The 23,983-nt window shown below is 42.7% G+C and overlaps 1 protein-coding gene across 4 annotated transcripts in view; it reads left to right on the top strand.

Moving 5' to 3' along the window:
• HEPHL1 (hephaestin like 1) overlaps positions 1-23,906 on the top strand; it is a 34,143-nt gene extending 10,237 nt beyond the window's left edge. For all 4 annotated transcript variants that reach the window (XM_057386149.1, XM_057386148.1, XM_057386150.1 and 1 more), the window contains 17 exons: positions 1,412-1,591; positions 2,572-2,826; positions 3,824-3,992; positions 4,641-4,777; positions 4,954-5,085; positions 7,566-7,777; positions 8,189-8,339; positions 9,518-9,730; positions 12,296-12,509; positions 14,004-14,143; positions 15,241-15,381; positions 18,310-18,416; positions 18,877-19,099; positions 19,838-19,977; positions 20,568-20,727; positions 21,994-22,083; positions 22,170-23,906. In XM_057386149.1, the coding sequence (XP_057242132.1) occupies positions 1,412-1,591; positions 2,572-2,826; positions 3,824-3,992; positions 4,641-4,777; positions 4,954-5,085; positions 7,566-7,777; positions 8,189-8,339; positions 9,518-9,730; positions 12,296-12,509; positions 14,004-14,143; positions 15,241-15,381; positions 18,310-18,416; positions 18,877-19,099; positions 19,838-19,977; positions 20,568-20,727; positions 21,994-22,083; positions 22,170-22,372 (2,867 nt within the window). In that variant the 3' untranslated portion in view covers positions 22,373-23,906. The remainder of the gene's footprint in view (positions 1-1,411; positions 1,592-2,571; positions 2,827-3,823; positions 3,993-4,640; positions 4,778-4,953; positions 5,086-7,565; positions 7,778-8,188; positions 8,340-9,517; positions 9,731-12,295; positions 12,510-14,003; positions 14,144-15,240; positions 15,382-18,309; positions 18,417-18,876; positions 19,100-19,837; positions 19,978-20,567; positions 20,728-21,993; positions 22,084-22,169) is intronic.
• The last annotated feature ends 77 nt before the right edge of the window (positions 23,907-23,983 follow it).

Below are 23,983 nucleotides of genomic sequence, written 5' to 3'. Positions count from 1 at the left end.
TATTTGACATCCCAATGTTTGCAAATTTTCCCACATACAGAATATGTATTTATTTTTATTTACAAGTTATATTTCACAGCCATACGTGGATGTGCACTGAACAGCCTGTCCTGTGCACTTTACAGCCTGCTAATGTTGTGCTGGAGCCATCATGAACCAGCCCCCTTCTCTTTATCAGCTGAGCCATTGCCATCTCTCCCTCTGGGCACAGGTAGGGGGAGGTGGTAATGACTCCCCCTCTGCCACCTCCTTTCAGTAACCCCAGAACACAAAATTTTATGCAGCCCTGATTTTATACACAGTACTTCTAAGTGAAACAGGTTCTATAGATGAAGAAGAGAAAGACTTCAGTGTGGAAAGGACAGGCCTGGTTTCCAGCTTAACTCACACAATTGGAATGTCTCAGACTTTCATTCTCCTCAAGAGCCTTTGAAATCCGCAGAACTGAATAAGTGACACTGAGCTGGTAACTGCACCAACACATGAAGCTAGGAGATATTCCAAATAATCCTCGCCTGAAAGGCCAGCTTGTCCACATGTTTGGCCTTGTATTCACGAAGGCAGATACCTACATGATGTTACTGCTCCAGTCCTCCAGCCAGAGGTGGTGGACACAGGACCCACAGCAAGGCTCTCAGCTCCCTCCCATAGAAGGCAGAGGAAGAGAAGGGCTCATGGCATCAGAGATAGGCTGGATGATTGGATGAAATCCATACCTGCCAGTGGATAATAACAAACTACTCAGTATCACCTGTCCTTTAGATTCAGGTTGCTACCCAAACAGACACTGGGATAATGACACTGGACTTAGCTGGAATAGATTCTGTTCATCCTGTCTTCAGCCTTTTTAACTTTAARTATCTAGTCCTAGATAACTCTGATGGATTCCTTGTTAGCCTGTGAGCAGAGTGAGCTGCATTTAGAGGGCCACTCTGGGGGTTTGGTTCACCATTGTCTTCCATGCAAGCTGCCCCTCACTGCTCCTTAATTCCTTGTCAAAAACCCATGAGTCACTGGTTTCTGGATAGATCCAGCTCATGACACGGCTCACTGTGAGGGAACACAGACTAAGCCTGACTAAGGGAAAGGGTTTGGTGTAATGGGCCAGAGAGGAAGGAAAGGGGCAACAGATATTGGCAGGTACTTGTTSTCATGTCAGATCAAAGGGATACTGAAATATCAGCTTGACTTAGATGAATTGCCATCTGGAGGCACTCCTCTGTTCACAGTTTGTTGGAGGGGGGTGAAAATGTCTTAGAAGAGCAAAATTAGGTGAGATTCATCCTGCTCTGTAGATTCATCCAGTGGGCAAAGCACTGTATTTCCCTGAGTGCTCCAAGGATAYTGTCAGTTTTAAATTCAATCCTCTCCAAGGCTTTTTTTATCACTCTCCTTTTCGTTTGCAATTTAGGAACTGCAGATGAGACCACAATAGAAGGGACTGGTGCTGCTAATGCTTTTGCCCTGATGTTTAGCATTGTAGATGAAAACTTCAGCTGGTACCTCGATGAGAATATAAACACCTTCTGCTTAGAACCAGACACAGTTGACAAAGAGGATGAAGGTTTCCAGACCAGCAACCGAATGCATGGTGAGAAGGACTTTGAAACAGATGGGGACCTAGAGCTGTGACCAGGCTCTTTTCAATTCAGTGGGACTTTCTGTCCCCTATGGTGTCCCTCCTTTATCTGTGTCAGCAAGGGATGGGTTGGAATGGTCAAGTACTGTGTTGATAAAAACCTCTCCCTAAATACAGCATGACACACTGGCTTGCAGAAAGGAGATTTGGCTTTCATGCCYACCTCTGACATTTGTTTAGTATTTTATCTTAGGCAGCAGATTTAAGCTATTTTTTTGTCCAGCTGCAAAAAGAGCAAAGAAAGCTGTAGAGTAGTTTGAGATACACATACTGAAAGAATTCCCAAAGGGCTGGTGGGTGGTGGGCTGGCTGGTACAACCACTCCTGCCCTTCACAGATATATTGGCCACTGGTACTTTGTGTTAGTTAGACATCGGTTATAAAAAGTTAATTCCAGGTATTTCTGCATATTTGGTTGTTCCAGAGAGCCTAGGAAATCAAATATTTCACAAAATAAGAGCCTCATTCTCCTARCATCCTGAAACATTATCAGATGTGGAAGCTGAGGAAGAGAGAGCTGACTACACTGATTTGGCTGATATAATTTTCAGATCCAAATTGCTTGAGCCTGGCATATAATGGCATATTTATGACTCAGAGTAAGAGGAAATAGATTTCAGCCATGCTAAATAGCTGCAGAACAAGTTAACYTCGTTATCAGGCCTTTTTGGTGATGACTTGGCCTTTACAACATCTTGATATTGCCCAGGAAGTTTTTCACAGATACAGACAGACAATTTGGGCATTTGATCATCCAGAGCAGTAAGATGTATGTTCAAAATGCTATTCTTTATCCAGGAGCCTCTGAAGGCCTTACTTAGAGTGAACATCCCATTTGTGGGCTGGGAAAGGACCATCCTTAGAAAAATGGGATCAGAGGCACTTGACACTTTTCGTTCACCTCTCATGAAGTCTCATACTTTTGTTTTTAGCTATTAACGGTTATATATACGGCAATCTCCCYGGCTTGGAGATGTGTGCTGACACTCCCATGTCCTGGCACCTGTTTGGCATGGGAAGCGAGATAGATATCCATGCTGCTTATTTCTACGGCCACACRTTCACCAGCAGAGACCAGAGAGCAGATGTCGTCGGTCTCTTCCCGGCGACATTCATCACGGCGGAGATGAATCCTGGGAGCCCCGGGAGGTGGCTGATAACGTGCCAGGTTAACGAGCATTTACGAGGTACGATGCTAGAGACCTCCCTCATCAACCTCTGCTATGTCTGGAAGAGAAAACTGGGAGATGTTTCCAGCGAAGGCAGGATTTGACACTTTTTTGGTGACTTTGGAACACTTTGTGACTGTTTCACCGGATAAACATCATGAATATGAGTTTAGTCACCAGCAGAAATTATACATGCTGGGCCAGATCTTCAGCTAGTATGAATGACTTGGCTGGGTAACTCATGTGAGGAAGAATTGCTAGACCCAGCACTGTCACCATGCTTCCTAGGAAAACCCGAGATTTTGATGGGCAATGAGAGGAGCTTTCATCACCAGTTTTGTTGTAGATAAGTATTTGCACATAAACAACGAGCCATGCCAGCTGAACACTTAAAGCTTTTTGGAAATTAGGCAAAATATGGCAGTGTTTTCAGAAACCATTATGTGCAGAAATTTGATKGTGATACTTGATTTGATGTTGTGATACCTGTGTGGTGTGAGACCCCAAAAGCATGTGTCATAAACTAGGTGTCATCATAGCAGAGATAAGATGGGAGAATCCTTACACATTGATTTCAGTGGGATTTGCATCTGGAAAAACAGACTTGATTCTGTCAAGCAACAAATACATTCGGTGGAAATAACATAACCAATCCGCATTTCAATGAAAGACAGGGAGAGAAGATGCCATTTTGCAGATTTCTGGGAGCACTCTGACCTCCAAAATCATTCTACCATCCTTACGCAGATTAAGAAATTGAGTAAATAAGTCCACTAAAGAGTGTCATTGATGTCAGTGGGTTTCACCTGTTGCATAAAGCACCACCTTGCAGAAGAAGGGTGTTGGCATCTGGCCCACTGCAGGCAGAGAATGTATTTTGAAATAGAAATTTACTCTAGTAAACATTACAAATCCATGAAGCTTCCAGAGAGTTTTGAATGTGCATTTGTATCCATGAGATTGCTGACTCTGCAGCTGGTCAGGGACTCTGTCTCCAGACTCTTTCTCCTCCCAGGTGGCATGGAGGCGCTATATGATGTTCAGATCTGCCAAAAAAACCTGTCTCACTCTTCACCAATCAGTCACAAGAGAAGATATTACATCGCTGCTGAAGAAGTGCTCTGGAATTATGGACCTGACGGTTATGATAAATTTACTGGGCAGGGTTTGAACACCACTGGCAGGTAAGGTTTCTTGTCAACACCTGTTGTGCTTTAATTTCAGGAGTCTGTGTGACACTGCCCCAGTGATTCACCAGGGCTAGGTCCTGCACTGTCATTAATTTTAATTGAAAGGGGCAGGGAGGAATGAATTTAAACAGCCTTTTCAGGAAGCTAGATGCATAACCATGATGCTTCTGGATGCTTATYTTACTCCATAAAATCCATGGGGAAAGTGAGGCAAGCCAAGTTCAACACAGTTAATGACCCTTCATCAAAACTCTTGAGGCAGCTTTCACACTTACAATCAGTGCAGTTCAGAGGTGCCACAGTGGCAGAATTTCCCCCCTGTTATTACTGATGGAGACAAATTGCATTATTGTGTCTCCCAGAAAAGCCAACAAGGATTAGAGACACGTTGTGCACAGTTCTTGCCCTAAGGTAAGTTGATATAGCTGTGTCCCTAAGTAAATCAGGGTTAAACATARAAGTTTAATGTATAATTTGTTAACTAATTCAAACCAGTGATACCTTTCTTCATGTGCTAGAAAAGAAACTTGTGCATGTGAAAAGTAACATGTGCAGATTAGTAAATGGGGGTAATTTCTCCTGAAATGAAAGGTTCTGCTTGAATCTTCAATTTTTAACCAGTCCAATTTACCAATTCCACAGTGAATCTGCAACGTATTTCACACAAGGGACTGACAGAATAGGAGGGCAGTACTGGAAAGTTCRCTATGTGGGATATACTGACGCCACATTCAGTAAGAAGATTTGGTCAGAGGATATGAAGCACCTGGGAATACTWGGTACAGTGAATATTTTCTCCTCCTGTCATTGCATCAGGTTTGCATGTAGAACCACTTGGACTGAGAGGGGAATTTAGTACRTTGCCCTCCAGCACATTTGCTACTCAGCCCTCTTTTTTTGGTGGAAATATGTTAGAGTAGTCTTTCTAATACATTCCCTCACTCTGTTTTGTAAGGTCCTGTTATAAAAGCCGAAGTGGGAGATACGGTTCTGGTTACTTTTGCCAATAAAGCCAGAAGAAGCTACAGCATTATGGCCCACGGCGTAAGCTTCAGCAAGCTGTCCGAAGGTGCTCCCTACGTAGATGGTAAGTTTTGATTGCCCAGAATACCTGAGTGCAAACATCTGCCTCTGAGCTCTGCAGGTTTGYCCTTTTGTGGGAGCTAAGGCACAGAAAGGATGATTCAATTAGTTTGTATCTACCCTTCATGTCACAATCCATGGGGCTCCATAGTCTGCAAATGTGATGGTTTTTCTCTTTGGATATGTGCAAATGTGATGGTTCTCTTTAAATATGGGCTTAACAAGATGCTAAAACTAGCTGAGGTCCATGTTGAACAAAAGTCACAAGCACAATCCGATTTCTATTAGTTCTAATCTAATACTGTTCCATTGCAACCAGTGGCTCTCCCCTGGACGTGCTCCAGAATTATGAATCTTAGGATCTGGCATGATGGCCCTGCTGAGTCTTTGGATCTAGTTACCCACATGGTCTTGGCTGCTACACTCCCAGTTCTATAATCCAGGCTGGGCACTGCCCTTGCTTTACTGTCAGGATAGTCAGTGTCAAAGGCAGCTTTTATCTGATTGCCCTGGAACATGAAGCAGTGATAATCCTTATTAATTCTCATAAATACATAAACCCTGAAATGGAGCATTTATTAAATCCTTCCTTTCATTTTGTGCAAGAACAGGATCTTCATTGCCTAAGTTTAACTATTGAATGTTAAATATCATGTTTAATTGGTAAGCACCTTTTACAGTCAATGACAAGGAGACCCACTGGAGATGTGATTCATGAATTACAGAAGACTAGAACTTGGGTTTGGGACTAATCTTGAGATGGCCCAATTAAAGTGAGCTGAATCTCATTCATAGCATTTACAGACATAATGCTGTGGTCTCCTACATTTTCAGCACTGAAAAAAAAAAAAAGTAGTTTTCTTGTTGCCTAAATTGCTTTGTTTCCACTACAACACACCAAAAGAAACTCATGGGACATAATCCCTCTTTTAAAAACTGTGCTGAGAGAGAATTAGGTCAACATGTAAAACTCATCATACAATAAAATCAATGCTAAAGGCTTTATTAAATTGCTGTCTCTTGCTGCTGACAGTGCAACTCAACTAATTTGCCAGGAGGCAAAACATGAAAAAATAACTGGCTTGAGCTCAGCCTTGAAGTTATCTGCACAGATCCTAATGCCACCCATGTCAGAGACAGACCTCCTGTGGAAGTACAGGTTCCTTATGTTTGCAGTCCTGTTGTGCTTTCATTTAATAGTGCCTGGTAACAGTGCCTTCAGCACTGCACCCTTTGGTGCGTAGCAAAATCAACACAAAACCTACAATTCAGCAGCCATGTGAGCTGACACACCTCTGGGTCTTGGGAGTGGAAACTGACACCAGATTCATCATAATTTTTCTGCCCCTTCTCTCCTTTTAACCCTTGGACTTCTATTACAGCTTTCTGCAAGTGTATACATGCAGAAATCCTGTAGGCATTCATGCAGAGACTGCAGGTTTATGATGAGGATAAATACTTTTTCAGAGGTTGTGCATTTTCTGTGTGCAGCTTATTCATGTGAAAATACTGTAAATAAAATGTAAATACAGTAAATAAACATACCTGCATATAGAGATAGCCACAGACATAAGTTTATTTCAGTTGTGCTCTCAGGAAATACGCTTGCATGTTGCATTTGACACTTGCTAATCTCAGAGGGTTTTTGTCTCCAAATGAATGTTTTCCATATTGAGCAWTGTTGCAGGATGAATTCAGTAGCATCAGATACTGTGGAAGCCATACTCTAATTTGTATTGTACCTTGCAACAAATAACATGTGTTCAGATGTAATATTGCAATTTTCACTTGTGTCTTAGTTTCTACGAAGATTTTCTTGGAATATTAAAGACTGACTGTACTGAGAAAATCTAGACAATGGATGCTTAAGTGTTAAACAAAATCTATATCCCCCCTTTGCATGGCAGCAGACAATGGCCCAAATCCTTTAAAAGTAGACTCCAGTAAAAAGCAATATCATCACTTCTGGAGATGCTGACAGAAGCTCCTATGCATTGCTACAAAATCAAAAAGAAACAATTACCAGGAGCAGATTTGTTTTGAATTTCTACAGAGCCACAKCTACCACTCCACTCACTAATGTAATTAATTTGTTGGTGCTTAATGAAAAGCAGAGTCTAAGTTTGTGCCACAGATATATTCCATGACAAGGCAAGTAAGCTCCAAACATTAGAGGAAGCCATTTAAGCCAGGATGAGCTCTGCGTATCTTGTTTGATTGAATCCAGATAATCCAACGCAGCTTTGGAAGGTGTCTGAGTGGAGCAGCTAAACTTGTTCTGCGAGGAATTGGCTTGGTTGTCCCCATGGCGAGGGACTCGGGTGAGATATCCCCATGGATAACTGCCCAGATTATGGGATGGCGCTCGAGCTGTGGTGGCCAGGGGGAGCTTCTCCGGAGAAATCAGCAAATATTCCATCTAACTCTAGTCAGGAAGACAAAGCCTTCCTGTAACCTTGGTGCATCTCAACTTTCTCTCTACAGGCTACCTGAAGCCAGGAGCCCACGTGAAACCAGGTGAAACCTTCACGTACAAATGGAGGGTGCCTGAAAACGGAGGTCCAGCAGAGAGTGACCCCCCGTGCCTGACCTATCTGTACTACTCAGCCACTGATGCTGTCAAGGACACCAACTCTGGCCTCGTGGGACCTTTGCTGGTCTGTCGGAAGAACACGCTGAATCACRACGGGACACAGGTGCCCAGCAGGAACATCTGCTTGTCCCTGACAGCAGGGGGGTGCACACGGGGGTTCCAAATGGGAACTTTGCCCAGTTACCAGCTCAGTTTGCAGACATCATTAAACAAATGTCATTCTTCAAGGTAAAAGCTGATCTAAAGGATGGTTAAGAAGATGGAGCTGTCATTCCCTAATATCCTAGCTCTTCCCTAGTTTTGGTATCTTTTTCATGCAATGAATCCTTCTTTTCACACCAAGTAATGGACACTTTTTCTATCCTTCTGGTTGATGAAAGAGTGCCAATCCCTGTCTCTGTGCAGGCTTAGTAAGAAAGCAGTTTCAGGAGAAAGAAAGCTTTGCTAAAAAAGCCTATTAATTTTTATTGAATAGACTTTTTTGAAAATGTTTTGTCTTCCTTCTTGTCTACAGAAAGGAATAGACARAGAATTTTACCTCCTCTTTTCAATTTTTGATGAGAATGACAGCTGGTATCTGAACAAGAATATTGAAGCATTTACTGGAGACCCTTCAAAAGTAGATGAAAATGATGCTGCTTTCATGGAATCTAACAAAATGCACGGTATGAAATACCCAATATCTGTTAATGATACCTTTTYTCAGTCATATTAGGAAGATGAGTTGGCAGGTTTTATCATTCATGGCTGACTGCRCTGCACTGAAGAGCGAGGTGCAAAGCTGTCAGTCAGCTGATGGCCARCTCCTGATGCCCTCGGAGTGCATGTTGAAACCTCAGTCACAGTAGCAATGGATGCACCCACCTACAAATTACAGCTGGAAAAGGGAACAGAGCAGAGGTTTTAGAGACAATACTTAGTTCTATAAAAAGGCAAAATGCCACAGACAGGTATCAACTGCAGAAGAAGCCAATATTCACGGGTGTTTTAAATTTCACTACTGGCCTTGGCACTAACTCAGGCAGTAAACCTGCTCTGCTCTGCTCTGCCATCTTCCATTTGGGCACTGACCACCTCTGGAAAAGAAGAGGCAAAGACTAGGGGAATGGCCAAAAATATTTTAAAACATCATTTCTGGAAGCAATTACCTGACTTCAACATGATCTCCTCCAAGGAATCCCTGAGATAACAGACCTGAGCAAATCACATAACCTATTTTGTTTTAGATATCTGTTGCTAGAGAACCCTGGGGCTTTATGGACACATCTATTTTATTCTTCTGCTATGAGAGGCTCATATACTCAAATACTGAAGTTTTGTTCTGTTACAGCATCTTTCACACGTTGATCACAGAGAACATTTGAGGATCAGGGAATTTAGCCTCGTAATACCCTTGTAAAAGAAAGATACAAGTTTAGGAAGTAGAGRTGGAAGTAAAAAGGTCAAAATCACAGAAAAATACTCCACCAGAACAGAATTTGTAACTCAGACTCTTTATGGCCCTCTCCATAGCCTGGTTATACAATGTCCAGGATGAAAGGAAGTACCTAATTTATGCACTTGACTGGGAGATACACTGGAAAGCTCAGAGGARGAGGGCTACATCACTGCAATTTTACAGATTTTACAAGATTTTAAAGGCCAAYACCGAAGAGGTAGAAGTTCCAATCATATAGGAATAACACTTACATATTATTTTGGTGCCCTCCAATGCTACTTTTGCTTCACAAATGCCCCTTTAGTGACTTGCTGAGTTATAAGTCTTTGGCCAGGAAGTGCTAGGAGGCTCTGTGATGGGTTTCTGTGGACCTGCTGCTAACTGGGGTTTTTCCTTCTCCTCCAGCTGTCAATGGCTACTTGTATGGCAATCTGCCAGGCCTGRCCATGTGCAAGAATGACAAGGTCTCCTGGCACCTCATTGGGCTGGGCAGTCACTACGACATGCACGGCGTTCAGTTTCAAGGCAACACCATCGACCTGAGAGGGACAACGAGGGACGGGCTGGCCTTGTTTCCTCATTTATCAGGGACAGCGCTAATGCAGCCAGACCGTGTGGGTATGTTCATGGGCTGAATTTGGTGGTGTGGCCCTTGCAGATACCAGCCAGTCAAAATAACAATCAGCGGGATGCTCTGCTCTGCACAAGGAGGCTGAAAACATGGAGGCTGTGGGGGCCCAGCATAGCTGAGAATTCAGGCTGGGTTACTTTTCTGGGAAGGTGCTATAAATCAAATATGCACCAAAGAGCAAAGGCTTTAGTGACCTTGGGATGGRCAGAACAGCAGACAGAGAGAGCTGACAGGATGCTCACAGATTTTCTATAATTCTCCAAACAGACTATTTTAGAAAAGCAAATTGCTATGTGGATAGTCAGCATCATTTAAGGTATTTTAGGACTTCAACAAAAGCTTTTCAATAATAGTCAGATTTGAGGAGTTTCTTCAGAAGCTTATTAATTAAAGATACTTTTAAATCTCATGGATAATCCAGTGACTCATACTTCAGATTAGGAGAGGGTGAATTGTTTGCTGAAGACACCAAATAAGCTTCATAAATATAGAGTGCAGCATTACTTTGCTTTACATTGGTGCAACTCTGTTTAAATCAACAGAGTCATCAGAGCTGCACAAGGCTATGCCAAGGGCCATTGTTGGCCAGAGCACCTGATTAAAATATACATCAGTGTTGTGTCCATGCCAGCTCAGACCTCTGTTGCCAATAAACAACCTAAACTTTTCTTATGAATGTCCCATTCTTATGAATGTTCCCAAACATTTCCACCATCTGTCATGAAACTGTACTGTAGGACTCACATAAAACAACTATTCTAAGAGATTATTAATTTTTGGCTAACCTGCTACCARCAATAAGGGAAATAGAATTAATTACCACATTTTTACAATCACCAATGCACGTGATTTTTTAAATTACATGTTATTTTATCTTTTTCATCACTTTTGCCCAGAAGCACAAGAAATGGACTGAGATCTAATCTGGACAGARCTACGCTTCTAATTTTAGATCAATCAGTGACTCACACACAAAGTAGCTGTGAAAGTGCTTTCCTCCTCCAGAGTGCTAATAGGTGGAGCTGTACAGGACATCATGGTCAGCTTCTGCCTGAGTAAATGGGAAGGAGAGAAGGAGAGTGTAAATATTAAAATCTGCCCATGAAAATGCTAAAATACACTTTCACAATCACTACAGCCTCTGACCACCAGTGTCACCAAAAAAAAAAAAAAAAAAGGCCCATGGTGGCTTGGCCTTTCATGGAGGGAATGCAAAGGGTCAGAAAGCTGCTGTTTATTTCAATTGTGCATATAGACAAAAGGTTCCAAGAAGGCATTCCTGAAGAGTGTGTCTGTATCTGTGCGCAGAGGCCTCCATTAGCCTGATTACACCAAACTGCAGGAGCTGAGTAGAGAGTTTCTTGCACTGAAGGCTCATATGGTGGCTCTGTGCTCAGGGGCAAGGAACAAGCACCTTTGAAACACACCCCTTGTTTCTCCATGCCTCTATTGAGTTTTGCAATGAATGCTTCCTCCTGCATCTTCTTTTGTTCCTCACAGGCACAGGCACAGCATGGGCTCTCTGGCAGTGTAGGCTCACTGGCAAGTTTGTTCCTGCTGCCAGACATCTAAGGGCTTTTCAGAGTTTCCTTGGCCAAGCAAATCTAAATCAAATAGTTACAAGCAATTTATGGTGATTTTTGAGCAAAGATCAGCAGGCTAGTGTTTTCTATGGAGCAAACCAAGGTCAAATCCTGCTGCATCCTGAGCTTGGTTCACAATAACCCCATGCAATGCCAAAGGCTGGGGGCAGAGCATCTGGAAAACTTCTCAGCAGAAAAGGCCTTGGGGGTGCTGGTCAAAAGCAGCTGAACATGAGCCAGGGTGTGCCCAGGTGGTCAAGAAGGCCAGTGGCATCCTGGCCTGGCCTGGATCAGCAATGGTGTGGCCAACAGGACCAGGGCAGTGATTGCCCCCTGTACTCAGCACTGGAGAGGCCACACCTCGAATCCTGTGTTCAGTTCTGGGCCCCTCAGTGCAAGAAGGACATTGAGGGGCTGGAGCTTTTCCAGAGAAGAGAAATGGAGCTGGGGAAGGGTCTGGAGCACCAGTCTGATGAGGAGGGGCTGAGGGAGCTGAGGGAAAAGGAGAAAAGGAGACTCAAGGGGAACCTTTTCACTCTCTACAGCTGCCTGAAAGGAGAGAGCAGTGAGGTGGGGGCTGGTCTCTTCTCCCAAGCAGTAACAAATGAGAGGACGAGAGGAAATAACCTCAGGTTTATCAGGGAATTTTATTTCATTGGAAAAGGCTGCACAGGAAGTGGGCCAACCATCCCTGGGGGTRTTTAAAAGGCTGTAGATATGGCATTTAGGAACATGGTTTAGTGGTGGACTTGTCAGTGCTGGGTTAATGGCTGGCTTGATAATCTCAGAGATCTTTTCCAGCCTGAAATATTCTRTCATTTTATAGAAAYATCCCCTTGCTTGACTTTCCATACAGCATCATAGGTTAGGTTTGTCTGAGGACAGATCACAGATGTACACAGGACCTAATTTGTCAAGCGGCTTTTCAGGTTTTTTAATTGCTTAAATCGCGTGTGCTTTTCTTTCCAGGCACATTCAAAGTGGTTTGCAGGACTTTTGATCACTTTGTTGGTGGGATGAAACATCTCTATGAGGTCAGCAGCTGCCACAACACCACCAGGACCCAGCRGCAGCGTGGGGCCATGAGGATCTTCTACATTGCTGCAGAGGAAATTGAGTGGGACTATGCCTCAAATAAGAGCTCAGCACCAAAGATCTACAACATCAGCAGCTATGAGGAAAGGTACCCAAACCAAAAAACAGTTGTGGGCACGGGACACACTCATAGTGGAGGGGAAACTTTGAAGCACCATTGTACTTTTTAGGAGGAACGCTTCAACAAACATATGAGAAAACATATTTATAAAGTCACAGCCTCTCAGACTGTTGTTGAACCCGAAAAGGCTTCAGGTTTGTGTTCCAGCCCTGGCTCAAACTTACAATGATGCCCCCAACTCCCTCCTCTCCCTTACTCTCCCCAGCCTTGCCAGCCCAATGATCAGGTTTTCACAGAGGAGAAACCCAGGTACCTGTGCCAGATGTGAGCCCCTGGATGCAGTGAAGATGCAGGAAGGAGGCGCTGAGGCTGCTTCCCTGCAGCATGGTTGTCCCTGGATCCCCTGAAAAGATCAGGCAACCCCTGCAAGGGAATCACTATATTGTGTTAAGGAATAAAAAACTTGAGGGAAAAAAATATACATTCCAGATCATATTGCATAGACTGGTCTCTGAGGACACTTCGGTGTAAACAAAATGGAACTTCTGTCAAAAATAAACCTTAGAAAACCATCTGGGAAACTGCTCTTTGTAAAGAAGAAGAGAAGTCTGTAAAAAATACACCTGAAGAGTCACAGGTGATGATGTGAGTTTAAAGAAAACAAAAATTCCAGTACTGTCAAAGGCTACTGTTGCACTCACAGTTCATTTCTACAGTAAGCAAGATCCCTGGGGCGTTTTTCTGGTTTTATTTAGCAGGTTTAGAGCCAGCCTTGCAACTCCCCTGCCAGGGGCGCTTTGGAGATGAGCTGGCAGGAGACAGCTGCTCCCAGAAGAGGGTGAACACTCTGCTGCACAGCGGGTTGTGAGTGTCCTCTGCTGGCGAGTCAGCCCTCCGGGATCCCATGGGAGCAGCAACAAACTGAGGGTGACCGCATAAACCTAGAGGGCATCCACTTCCAGCTGCAGAAGGGAAAATACTCCCTTTATCGTCATGCTGGGAAAGCATCCAGCCTGTGCAGTACACAGCARCAAGAGGAAAGGGTAAAGCAGATCCCCCTAATCTCAGATGATGGCATTTGCTTTCGAARGTCAGGCTTTGTTTATCATCTTCCTGAGGCTGACTAATAGCCAAGATAGAGAAAGCAGCCATCATGATAAGAGGATTCAGGTTTCCACAGTCATCTTGTATTGGAGTGAAYGATGCGGCTGGAGAGGGCAGCCAAAACCACTCTTATCTTGAACTTCACCTCTGCTGTGACAGCTCTGGTGAAGTATTTGTGTTCCCCTAAGTTCTTGGAGAGTCTAACTTAGCATCATCTTTATCTTTTCAAAGAGGGTGAGAATTCAGTGAGGATTATCACCCTTGCTGTTTAAACCTCCTGCATGTCTGAGGGCCTTCACATCAATCAGCACATTGGATCATGCCGTAAATTCTCATTAAAACTGTGTGAATARCACAGCAGTTACTAGCTCTTAGATGTGTAAGGTTTGGTGATTTTATTGCTTTTTTATTTTGCAGCTATGGGCGTGTTTTTCTGAGCCAAGCAGATGACCTGATTGGTTCAAAATACAAGAAGGTGGTTTATAGGGAGTACACAAGTGGCAACTTCACACAGCGCAAAGTGAGGACAGAGGAGGAGGAACACTTGGAAATCCTGGGTGAGTATCTCTCGTGTCTCACAGACCAAGCCCATGGTCAGTGACAGGATTGCTTTCCAAAAATGAAGAGGTTTTCCAGCTTTTTTAAGATGGAAACTAGGAATACGAATGCCTCTTCCAGGTTATCAGTGATTTTGGACACAATTTATATTTTTATTTTATTGTGTGATTTTGCACACAATTTTATTGCTGAGTGTAAAGATGGTTTCCAGACTGAATAATTCCTTCTTGAACGTGAATAGGGAGTACTGACAGGGAGGATGCTAAAATATAATTCCAGGATTCTCCTTGGCGTCAGAGCTTGTAACATGTGGGAGGCCCTTGTAGGAAGATGAAGACAATATTGAGGGGCTGGATTTATATCTGCAATTGTGCATGAAATAGTTTTATCTATCATAAAATAGTCACCAGCTCATGTTTTTTTAATAGGGTGAAAAGCAGGCAATAAGTGGCATAAAATTATAATCTATATAGAATTATGGAATATCATGAGATAGAAGACCATCGACGTCCATCTCCTGGCCCTGGGTAAACCACACCTGAGAGCCTGAGAGCATTGTCCAAGGACTTCTTGAACTCTGTCAGGCCCCCCACTTGCCTGGGGAGCCTGTTCCAGTGCCCAACCATCCTCTCGGTGAAGAACCTTTGCCTAACACCAAAACTAAGCCTCCCCTGACACAGTTTCATACTGCTCCCTCAGGAWAGCCTTCTCTAGGAATATATTTACCATTTCCTTTTTTTTGCAGGACAAGAGTAAAACAAATAGCTCAGTTTTAAAAAGTGGCAATTACCAGTTAAGAAATAAAATTTTGAAACACCCAAAAACAATTCACAAGAATTTTCTTTAAAAACAAGATGTCCAAAGATCTGTTTATCAGAGTGAACAATTCTCTTCATTGCCCAAAAAGAGATCATTTATCTATATGGAGCTTTTAATCAGCTGAGATAAGGAACCAATTTTGATGGCTTTTCTGGAAGAATAGAAAAGCCCAAAGGTTTTGATAGAGACCTTGGCTCCACTCCTAGGCCAAACCGTTGAAAGTTTGGTGAATTCAGAAAAGCAGCGTTAATCACCGGCATCCTCTGTTTGAATTTAGGGCCTTTACTCCGTGCTGAGGTCGGTGACTCCGTACTCATCGTATTTAAGAACAAAGCCAGCAGGCCTTACTCGATAAGTGCACATGGTATAGAAGAAGTGGGTTGTGAAGAACAGCCTGAGACRCCAATTACCCTCCCTGGTAAGACTCCTTTTCCCACCCCTCTTTTCTTTGAGCTATGAAGGCTGCATATAAAAACATTTCAACACATGAATGATAATCCCTCTTTCAAGCTTGCACATATCTGTATGTTCTCCCTGGCATGATATGCTCAGCATTTATTCAGCTACAATTCTGAGTTGTTATACATGTAGGTTCTTGATCAGGTGAGCATGTTCAGGCAGAGAATGAGCCTTCGTTCCTATCGGGGTAGAAACAGGAATGTAGTATCACGGGACAACCTCCAAAATTTAAAGAAGCAGGCCCATAATCATGGCAAGAGAAATGTGAGCCGGTGCCACATTTGGCTCCAGATTGACACTCTAACAATGTTTTAAAAACTTCCAAACTCAGAGGTAAGAATTGCAGATTAATAATTGATAATATTAACTCTGCCTCTCTCAAGCTGCACAGAATGCTTTTGTATTCAGAGTCACACATAAAATGCAAAATGTAGCTGTCATGTGAATTAATAATCTTTGAAAAAGTGTACCAAATATGCCTCAGTTTCTAGTGAGGAAAACAGTGGAAAATGGTTTTTCATATAGAAAAATTCCTGTTAAACTTTTTGAACTTCAATTTTCATGTTGGGTTTACATTCTAGTAGGAAGTCAAACTCAAACCCAGGCATTATAGTGAATACAAAATGTACATACCTCTGCTTTCCAACACCCATGCAAATTTTTTTCACAGTATTTGTGAACTTCAGTGTGAAACTAAATGAAAAGAAATTTTGGTGTAATAACTGGTTCTTAGCAGGCTGAAATTTCTCATGGTCAAATATKAGCCAACATGTGCCTTGGTGGAGTTTAAAAAATGTCTATCTAGGTTAATACACGGGGGAGAGAAAAAAAAAAACCTAATTTATTTATGATTCTCTCATTTTGTTATTTGCTCCMTGATGTTGATGCTGTTAGTCTGGCATTTGAGGTGTAACAATGGGAACACTACTGTCATGTCTCCTGTGTCCACATGGGAGCAGGCTCGGGATGAGTTAGAGAGAAGGTGTCTGTGCTGGAGAGMAAGCCAAAAGCATTCTTCAGCACTTCAGCAAGATCTAAGGACAGGCTTTTCCTTAGGAGCTTGGAAGAAGCCATTAACACAGAAAACAAATCCCTCAAAACAAAAATAACTCCTGGGCACTTCAGTCCCCATTACCATCATCTAGAAATCCTCATTGTGTAGCTTCCTACACCCAGCTAAGCTGCTCACCCCAAACTTGCCAGAACCTGTCTAATTCTACTAAATTCGAAATCAGTCATCAGACAGATTTGCATCCTGACAAACTACTCCTGAGAGCACTGCCAGCTCCCAAAGAAACTGTGGGAGGCATCGTAAAGAGATGCAGAGAGCATATCCAGAGTAGCCTATCCTAAACTAGCTCTCRTCTGCCACAGCTTTGACCTTTCTGTGTCCATTCTTCCATTTACCCAGAAAAAAAAGGGGAGAAAACATACATTTCCTTCATCTTTTTCACTCCTTTGGGGGCTATGCCTTATTTCAACTTCAAAGATGAGTCTTCAGTGCCTTCTGAAGTGTATCAGCTTTTAAGTAGGGTGGAGATTTTTTCCACCTACAGCCTCCAAACATCCTGAGGTGAGGACTGAAAAGCAAGGAAGGGGTGAAGGACCATGACAARCCTCCCTTTTCACATCACACCCTTTCAAAAGAGGTGATGACATGCAGGTTAGATACAGGTGGATGAGAAGCTCTTCCCTGATTTATTGTCTCCGTGACATGGTGCTTATCCTGGAAGAGTAAATGATATTGCAATATTTACATGAGACCCATCTCATATTGTATGAAAGGCACTGGGGTTTTTTTTTGTAGTTACCATTGTACAGTAAAACCCACTGTTGCATGACCCATCAACAATGTAGTGGCTTAGTGACACAACACTAGACTCAGTCACTTCACAACTCTTCAGGCTTGAAAACTCTCCTTGTCGAGATGCCCACAGCTATTGGCAGCTGTTGGGCTGAGCTGTGCTAAAACCAAAGTCAAGAGTTCTGGGATTTCCTTGTTTTTACCTGACTCATAGTATGTTCCACTATGCTCTTGGCTGTTGCCACCCTAAAAGACTTTTGGAACAGAGATTGCCTGGTTCAACATTTCCCTACCACSTAAAAGGGCAAGGTGTTGATCACATCTTGGTCTCTTGCCTTTTTCTGCAGTAGCAGCAAAAAAAAAAAAAAAACAAAGCAGGGAAACCCAGCACAGGCAGGTAATCTCAACACAGATGTGTCCTCACCCAAATAATTTCCTCATCCATTTGTTTTGGGTTTTTTTAAATCAGAGGTCAGGGAATTTCTGCTCAGGGAGAATGTGGCAGAGGTGATGACATTTGGGAAGGGACAGGTTTTCTGGTAATTGCTGTGAAGTAGGGGCTTACCTGGAAGAGGAAAGAACGTTCCTGCTGCTCCCAGACAGCAGGTTGGTACATATTCATCTCTCCTATCTGACACACTTCTGCAGCACCCTTTGCAAAATCACTAACACATCTTTTTGTTCTTTTCGATTGAGAAAGTCCAAGAAACATTTTCTGGGCTTGGCTCCCAATGTCTCAACTGACCTGAAACATCAGCAGCCAAGATCATTGAATTACTACAATTTTTGCCATGGGGAGAGATGAAGAGTCTTGTCTGTAAACTTTCTTCTGTGGGATGCCACTTGTGTCAGTGGCTTCCTTTGCAGATCTCTTTTGGGGCAATCWGCCTTCATTTACACCACTGGAACCTGACTGACCTCCTGGAAGGCAGAATCATATCCCTATCCCATTGTTGCAGGCTTCCACATGTAGTTTTGATGCAGATAATTTTTTCTGAGAAGGGTRGCAGGCCTGTGTTATATACTATTCAAAGCCTCTGATATCCAGCTGCTCAAGGTAAAATTGTTCTTTCTATGTTTCAGGGGAAATAAACACCTACAGGTGGAACGTCCCAGAGAGATCTGGCCCTGGCAAAACAGATCCAAACTGTATCAMTTGGGTTTATTATTCAACTGCAAATTTTGTTAAGGTAACCAAGAAATTGCTTTGGCTAACACATTCTGCCTCGTGTAATATTTCTGAAAGGATTTTGCTTCTCAGCTGGGAGAGGACCACAGGCTAGATGAAACATTTACAGAGCTAGATGATTTGTCCTCTGATAATGCACATGCCTGGGTAATTTAATCTACTGAAATCCCAAGGGATACACCACAGTAATGTGATTTCCTCCTTAAAGAACCGTTGAAGAGATTTGGGGTGAAGACAAAACATTATGCAAAATCAGAGTTATGGAATGGGTAAAGCTGAAAGGCACCACTGGAGGTCATTGCTTTGGTAAACTAACAGAGAGACCCACAGAGAAGGAAATTTTTAATCAGATTGATTTTTTCTCACCTGACAGGAAAAAGCAATTTAATCTTTACTTAATCTATATCTACTTCGTAACTAGATGAACTGAAAATCTGTAACACATATTTATTTTATTTCAGGACACATACAGTGGTCTGATTGGGCCTCTTGTAGTTTGCAGAGAAGGAACTTTRGATGAAAGAGGTCTAAGGAAAGACATCGATCGTGAATTTACTCTTCTGTTCATGGTGTTTGATGAAAATGAATCCTGGTATTTGAAAGAAAATATTGAAACATACCTTCATAAGAATCCTGATGATTTTAATTCCACTAAGAACTTTGTAGAAGGCAACAGCAAGCATGGTATGTAGGACTTGGTGGCTGCAGCCAAGAGGAAAGAGGTTTATTTTTCACAGCCCTTTTAGGAAGACATTGAACTTAGCCTGCAATTACCCAACCAAGTGACAACTTCATAAACTGTAATGCTGGAAACGAAAAGACTTCATGAGGCCCAGCCAGGATATTTTTCTAACAAGATAGTTTACTCTTGTACTCTTGGGAAGAGGCTGCCCTGCCAGAATTCCCTTGTTTGGGAGTTGTGTTCCTTGCAGCCTTGTTTTTTAGGAATGAAAGGATGATATTTTACAACTGCAGCTGTATTARCAGCCAGCCCAGGAGCCAGGCACAACAGACTGGATGGGGACACACRAAGCCCAGGCAAAGCAAACTTCCCCTTCTACAGCTGGTACCCATTTTAGGCAACAATTYTATTCCCTCTTTTCCCATGTAGCTTCCCAGCATAAATCCAGTTTGTTCAGGAGTTCAATTTCAATCAGTAAAAATGCAATTTTATGCTTTTCAAGGCAGAAAAATGTTTTCTGATGTGTTCTTACACAATTGAAAACTGGAACAAAAGCATGACTGTCTTCCTGAAGTGGCAGTGGTCACTATGGACAGCACTTGTCCTGACCACACACACCTGCCCAGTCTCTGCCCCAGTACTCCTTCTCCCCTGAAAGTGCAAAGGGTGCCTGAAGTGGATGTTATCATCATCTATGTCATGACCAGTAATTAATCACCCCTATTTTGTCATTCTTCCAGCAATCAATGGGAAGATTTACAACAGTCTCTTGGGTCTAACGATGAACAAAGGTGATATGACAAACTGGTATTTGATAGGAATGGGCAATGAGGTGGATATCCATACAGTTCACTTCCATGCACAGACATTCATCTTCAAGGTTGGTGAAATAAATCAAAGTAAAACTTTTATATTGTRATGGGAAATTTATGAGGAAAAAGAAATTTCCAAATTTCCAGCCTGGTTTTATTGCCCTGGGCTGATGCTGAGATTGGTGGGAGTCCTGCATTTGAAGGAAGCACAAAATGAATGAGATCTTAGCAAAGCTTCTGTTACTSTGAGCCTGTTATGAAATATGAGTACAGGGCACTACTAGATGACATAGTTAGGTGAGTTAAAAAATGTGCTTGCCCACGGGTATAAGGGAAGATACAGGGAGGAAATCAGAGAGTTATGCCTGCTTAGGGTAGGGTTTTATGTTGTGACAATTTGTCACTGGCAGAACTACCTGAAAAATGTATCTTTCAAAGAAACACCTGTGCTCAACCAGAAGCTGGAGTCATCAGGAGGGGTCTGCTGTTGTCTTTCRATGGATTAATTGAGAGGTGTCCACAGACCTCAGTTCCCCTGGATAATGTTCACTAAAAATGTACAAGAATAATTTGATCTACCTGTTTAAGGAATATTTCAGTGCTCATGGTGGAGTATTTGAGGCACGACTCTCACAATTCTGGTTTTGCTTTGCCACAGACAGATAAAGACCACAGAGGAGAYGTATATGACCTTTTCCCTGGGACTTTCCAGACAATTGAACTCCTAGCAGAAAACCCTGGGACATGGCTTCTGCACTGTCACGTGGCCGATCACATCCATGCTGGCATGGAGACAACCTACACCATCAATGAATCAGGTGCAGTATCAGAAACATCCTAGGACTCAGAGGTGGTATTGCAGCACAACTGGACGGAAGRCAGGGAGGAAAGCAAGAGAGCTGACCTGTGCACTGGCGGGAAGCACCTGTACTGCCATGGCCAGTTGGCAGTGATAAAAGACAGGAAAAATACCTCTAGTGACATGGCAAAGCCAGCAATCTTTGGTGTACTCTGTAACTTGAAAGCAGTTGGTGCCCTTCTGAGACAGTGGCWGCCTAGGGGCCATTTGTCATTCAAAGGTGGTGCAGAAAACATCTGCAAAGCTGCTTTTCAGCCTTTTTGCCACACTGTGCAGAAGGGCCTACAGCCTGTTGCGATGCCAGTTCCTTCCTGTGATCCCTGAAAAATGAYAAGGCTGTTTGGGCTCCTCCCTGCACAGCCACACACCAGCTGAGATAAAAGGAGYTCCAGAAAATGGTTGTTCATCTTGCCCAAGTGATCTCTTGACTAAGAAAAGTTGGTAAACTTTTTGAGTGGTGTTTGTCTCTTTCAACACATGTGGGTGAAGCCAAAAGTGTTTTGTGACCCTCYTTACATCACATAACTTCAAGCATCTGGATCTAGCATCTCCTGCCTAGGTCCTCACTGTGCTGGCTACACTCCTTTACAAGGGTTGAAACGGTGGGGTAGGCACACCTCATATCTATAACCCTGTAGGATAACAAATGTAATTGCCAAATGTAGCCAAAATACACTTGGATATGATGAATTTATTTGATTCCACATATTCCCATAGGCTGTGAGATTTCAAATGGACAAGCAAATACAGAATTGCACCATGGAATGGTTTGTTTTGGAAGGGACCTTAAGGATGATTCCAACCACCCTGCCATAGACAGGGACCCTTTCCACTCTACCAGGTTGTTCAGGGCCCCATCCAGCCTGGCCTTGAACACTGCCAGGGATGGGGCATCCACAGCTTCTCTGGGCAACCTGTGCCAATRKCTCMCCACCCTMATCACAAAAAGTGTATTCCTTATGCCCCATCTGAWTCTACCCTCKTTCAGTTTAAAAGTTACTCCTTGCYCTGTCAMTACAGTCAGTAGTGGAGTAATAAAGATGCCTACAGAGAAGGGGAATGTTGCCCGTGGAGCTSMTCAGAGGAGCAGCTRTGATGATCTAATCATGACTTCTGTTCAGACCAACAAGGCAGAAATAATGAAAAAAGTCAACTCTAGTTTTTCAAAAGATAACTATTCGTTAAGGCATTCAACTTACCTATGCTTTTTTTTCTTTCTGAGAAGAGAGAAGAGAGTGGGAAGCTCCTTCAGAAGGAGGACTCACAACTGGAGCATACAGTACAACTCCTGCAACAAACAGAACCCCTACAAAGGGTACAGATTTTTTAAAGTGTCATTTAAAACTCTTCAGATTCATGCACAGATTTCTCTTTTAACAGATCATTAATCTCTTTTAACAGATTATGACAATGAAGTGGGCAATTTTTTCGGCAAAACTTTGAGTCCTGGAGAAGCCAGCCTGATACTCGCAGCTTTCTTTTTCATTGGACTTGTTCTGCTGTCAACAGCATTAATCTTCTTCTGCTTCATCACCCACCAAGGAAATAGAATCCATTACACGGCTCTGCATGATAAAAGTGCACTTCTGACAGATTCCCTGTAAATCCCCACTTTTAATATCGTTCACAGGGATAGAGTTATAAAGTCATTAGGGTTGGAAAATACCTCTAAGATCATTGAGTCCAGCYATTAACCTAATACTGCCAGGTGACATGCTGCTAATCAAACTGGAGCAGGCCACATGCTGMCAGTCCTACCTCATGACCAGGGCTCACAAGAGTGAACATGAGCTGTAGGGCTCAGCTCCAGGAGCCACCTTCCACCCATCACCGTTTCCACTTCTCTGGAGTTCAGCTGAGCTTTGTTCAAGATCCAATCTGGCAGCTGAGTAGAGCAGCACACCTCTTGGCATCCACAGGATTTCCATAGAATAAGGAGCAGGTGGCATGGCATCCATGTACTCTGTGCACAAACATGGGGCTCATGCTAGGAAATAAACACTGACAGGGACTGGTTTATGTTCTGAAGGAGCAGGGGCTGATCTCCAAGTCCCTGCAGTTTCCCAAAGTCTGGCTCAATGAATTCACTAATGTTGAAGTGATTCTCCCACTTTTTTTTCCCTGTTAAATGAGGAAACGGTGCACTGAGGTCAGATTTTGAAGACCTGCAAACACATTTTAGTATTTAATGGGTTCAGCAGTGCCCATGCTGTTAGTTTCTAACAGCATTTTTTTATCTCCAAAAACGTAACCCTGAGCAACCTCCAAGAGATAAATYGACTTTTTAACTGCTGCTTGGTATGGTCCTGATTCTGTACCTCTTCTTTGCACTGAGCACSACCTCACTCCCTGCCTGTAATGAAGCCATCAGGAGGCTGATCTTTGTGCTCTGTGAGGCAGACAGACAGAATCAAACTATGTTTAGTGACACTTGAATGTTTATAGCTCATTTTTAGTTAGATTGTGTTCATTCTTGCCTGCTCACACCTGTTCCAGCTCTTGCAGAGGAACTCTGGAACAAACACCTTTGTGAAACTGTTTATACAAATTTGATTTTGAATGTAAATTTAGGTTGCTGGGTTGGTTGTGTTTTTTCTTCATTTTATTTTTTCCACTTCTGTATTTTAAAGTATGTTCAAAGGTAGGAAATTTTACTGTAGCTTAAACATGTCCTGCACTGATGTACAGTCAAACAATATGTTGAAGTTTCTAGGATTTTTCTCAGTTATTTCTTTGTTTTCCTCAGTCATTTAGAAGCACACACATGAAGCAGAAATGCAGAACTGAGCCATAGTAGAATTTACATCACAGCAAGAAACAAAATTTCCTTCTCAAAATCTTCCATTTGCGCTGGCAAAAACAGATGCTCTAAATCCTTTCATCTTCCTGTTCTGTAAATATTAAAATTGGGGTCTCCTGTTCTGTGCAAAAACACTGTCTGTGCAGAACTTTTGTTCTCTGTATACCTATAAAATTAAAGCCTTTCACTGAAACATGTACTATTAAGAAAGGAAATTACTTGGTACTTCCTTCTAGGGTAGCTAATGCRCCCAATGTTTTAGAAACAAAATAATAAATATCTTTTGACTATAGAAACAGGCCCGCCAAAGTGATTACATTTCTAATTTAAAAAAATCCATCTATTTGTACGAACCTTTGGCATGGTTTGTTTCCTCTGGCCTGCTGCTCAGCTGGACGGTGGCTGTGAAAGGCTC

The sequence above is a fragment of the Malurus melanocephalus genome, unplaced genomic scaffold (assembly GCF_030028575.1).
Source record: "Malurus melanocephalus ecotype Western Australia unplaced genomic scaffold, MMel_1.1 scaffold_922, whole genome shotgun sequence".
Lineage (NCBI taxonomy): Eukaryota > Metazoa > Chordata > Aves > Passeriformes > Maluridae > Malurus > Malurus melanocephalus.
Note: the sequence above shows the minus strand (reverse complement) of the source record. Positions and strands in the feature narration are given on the sequence as shown.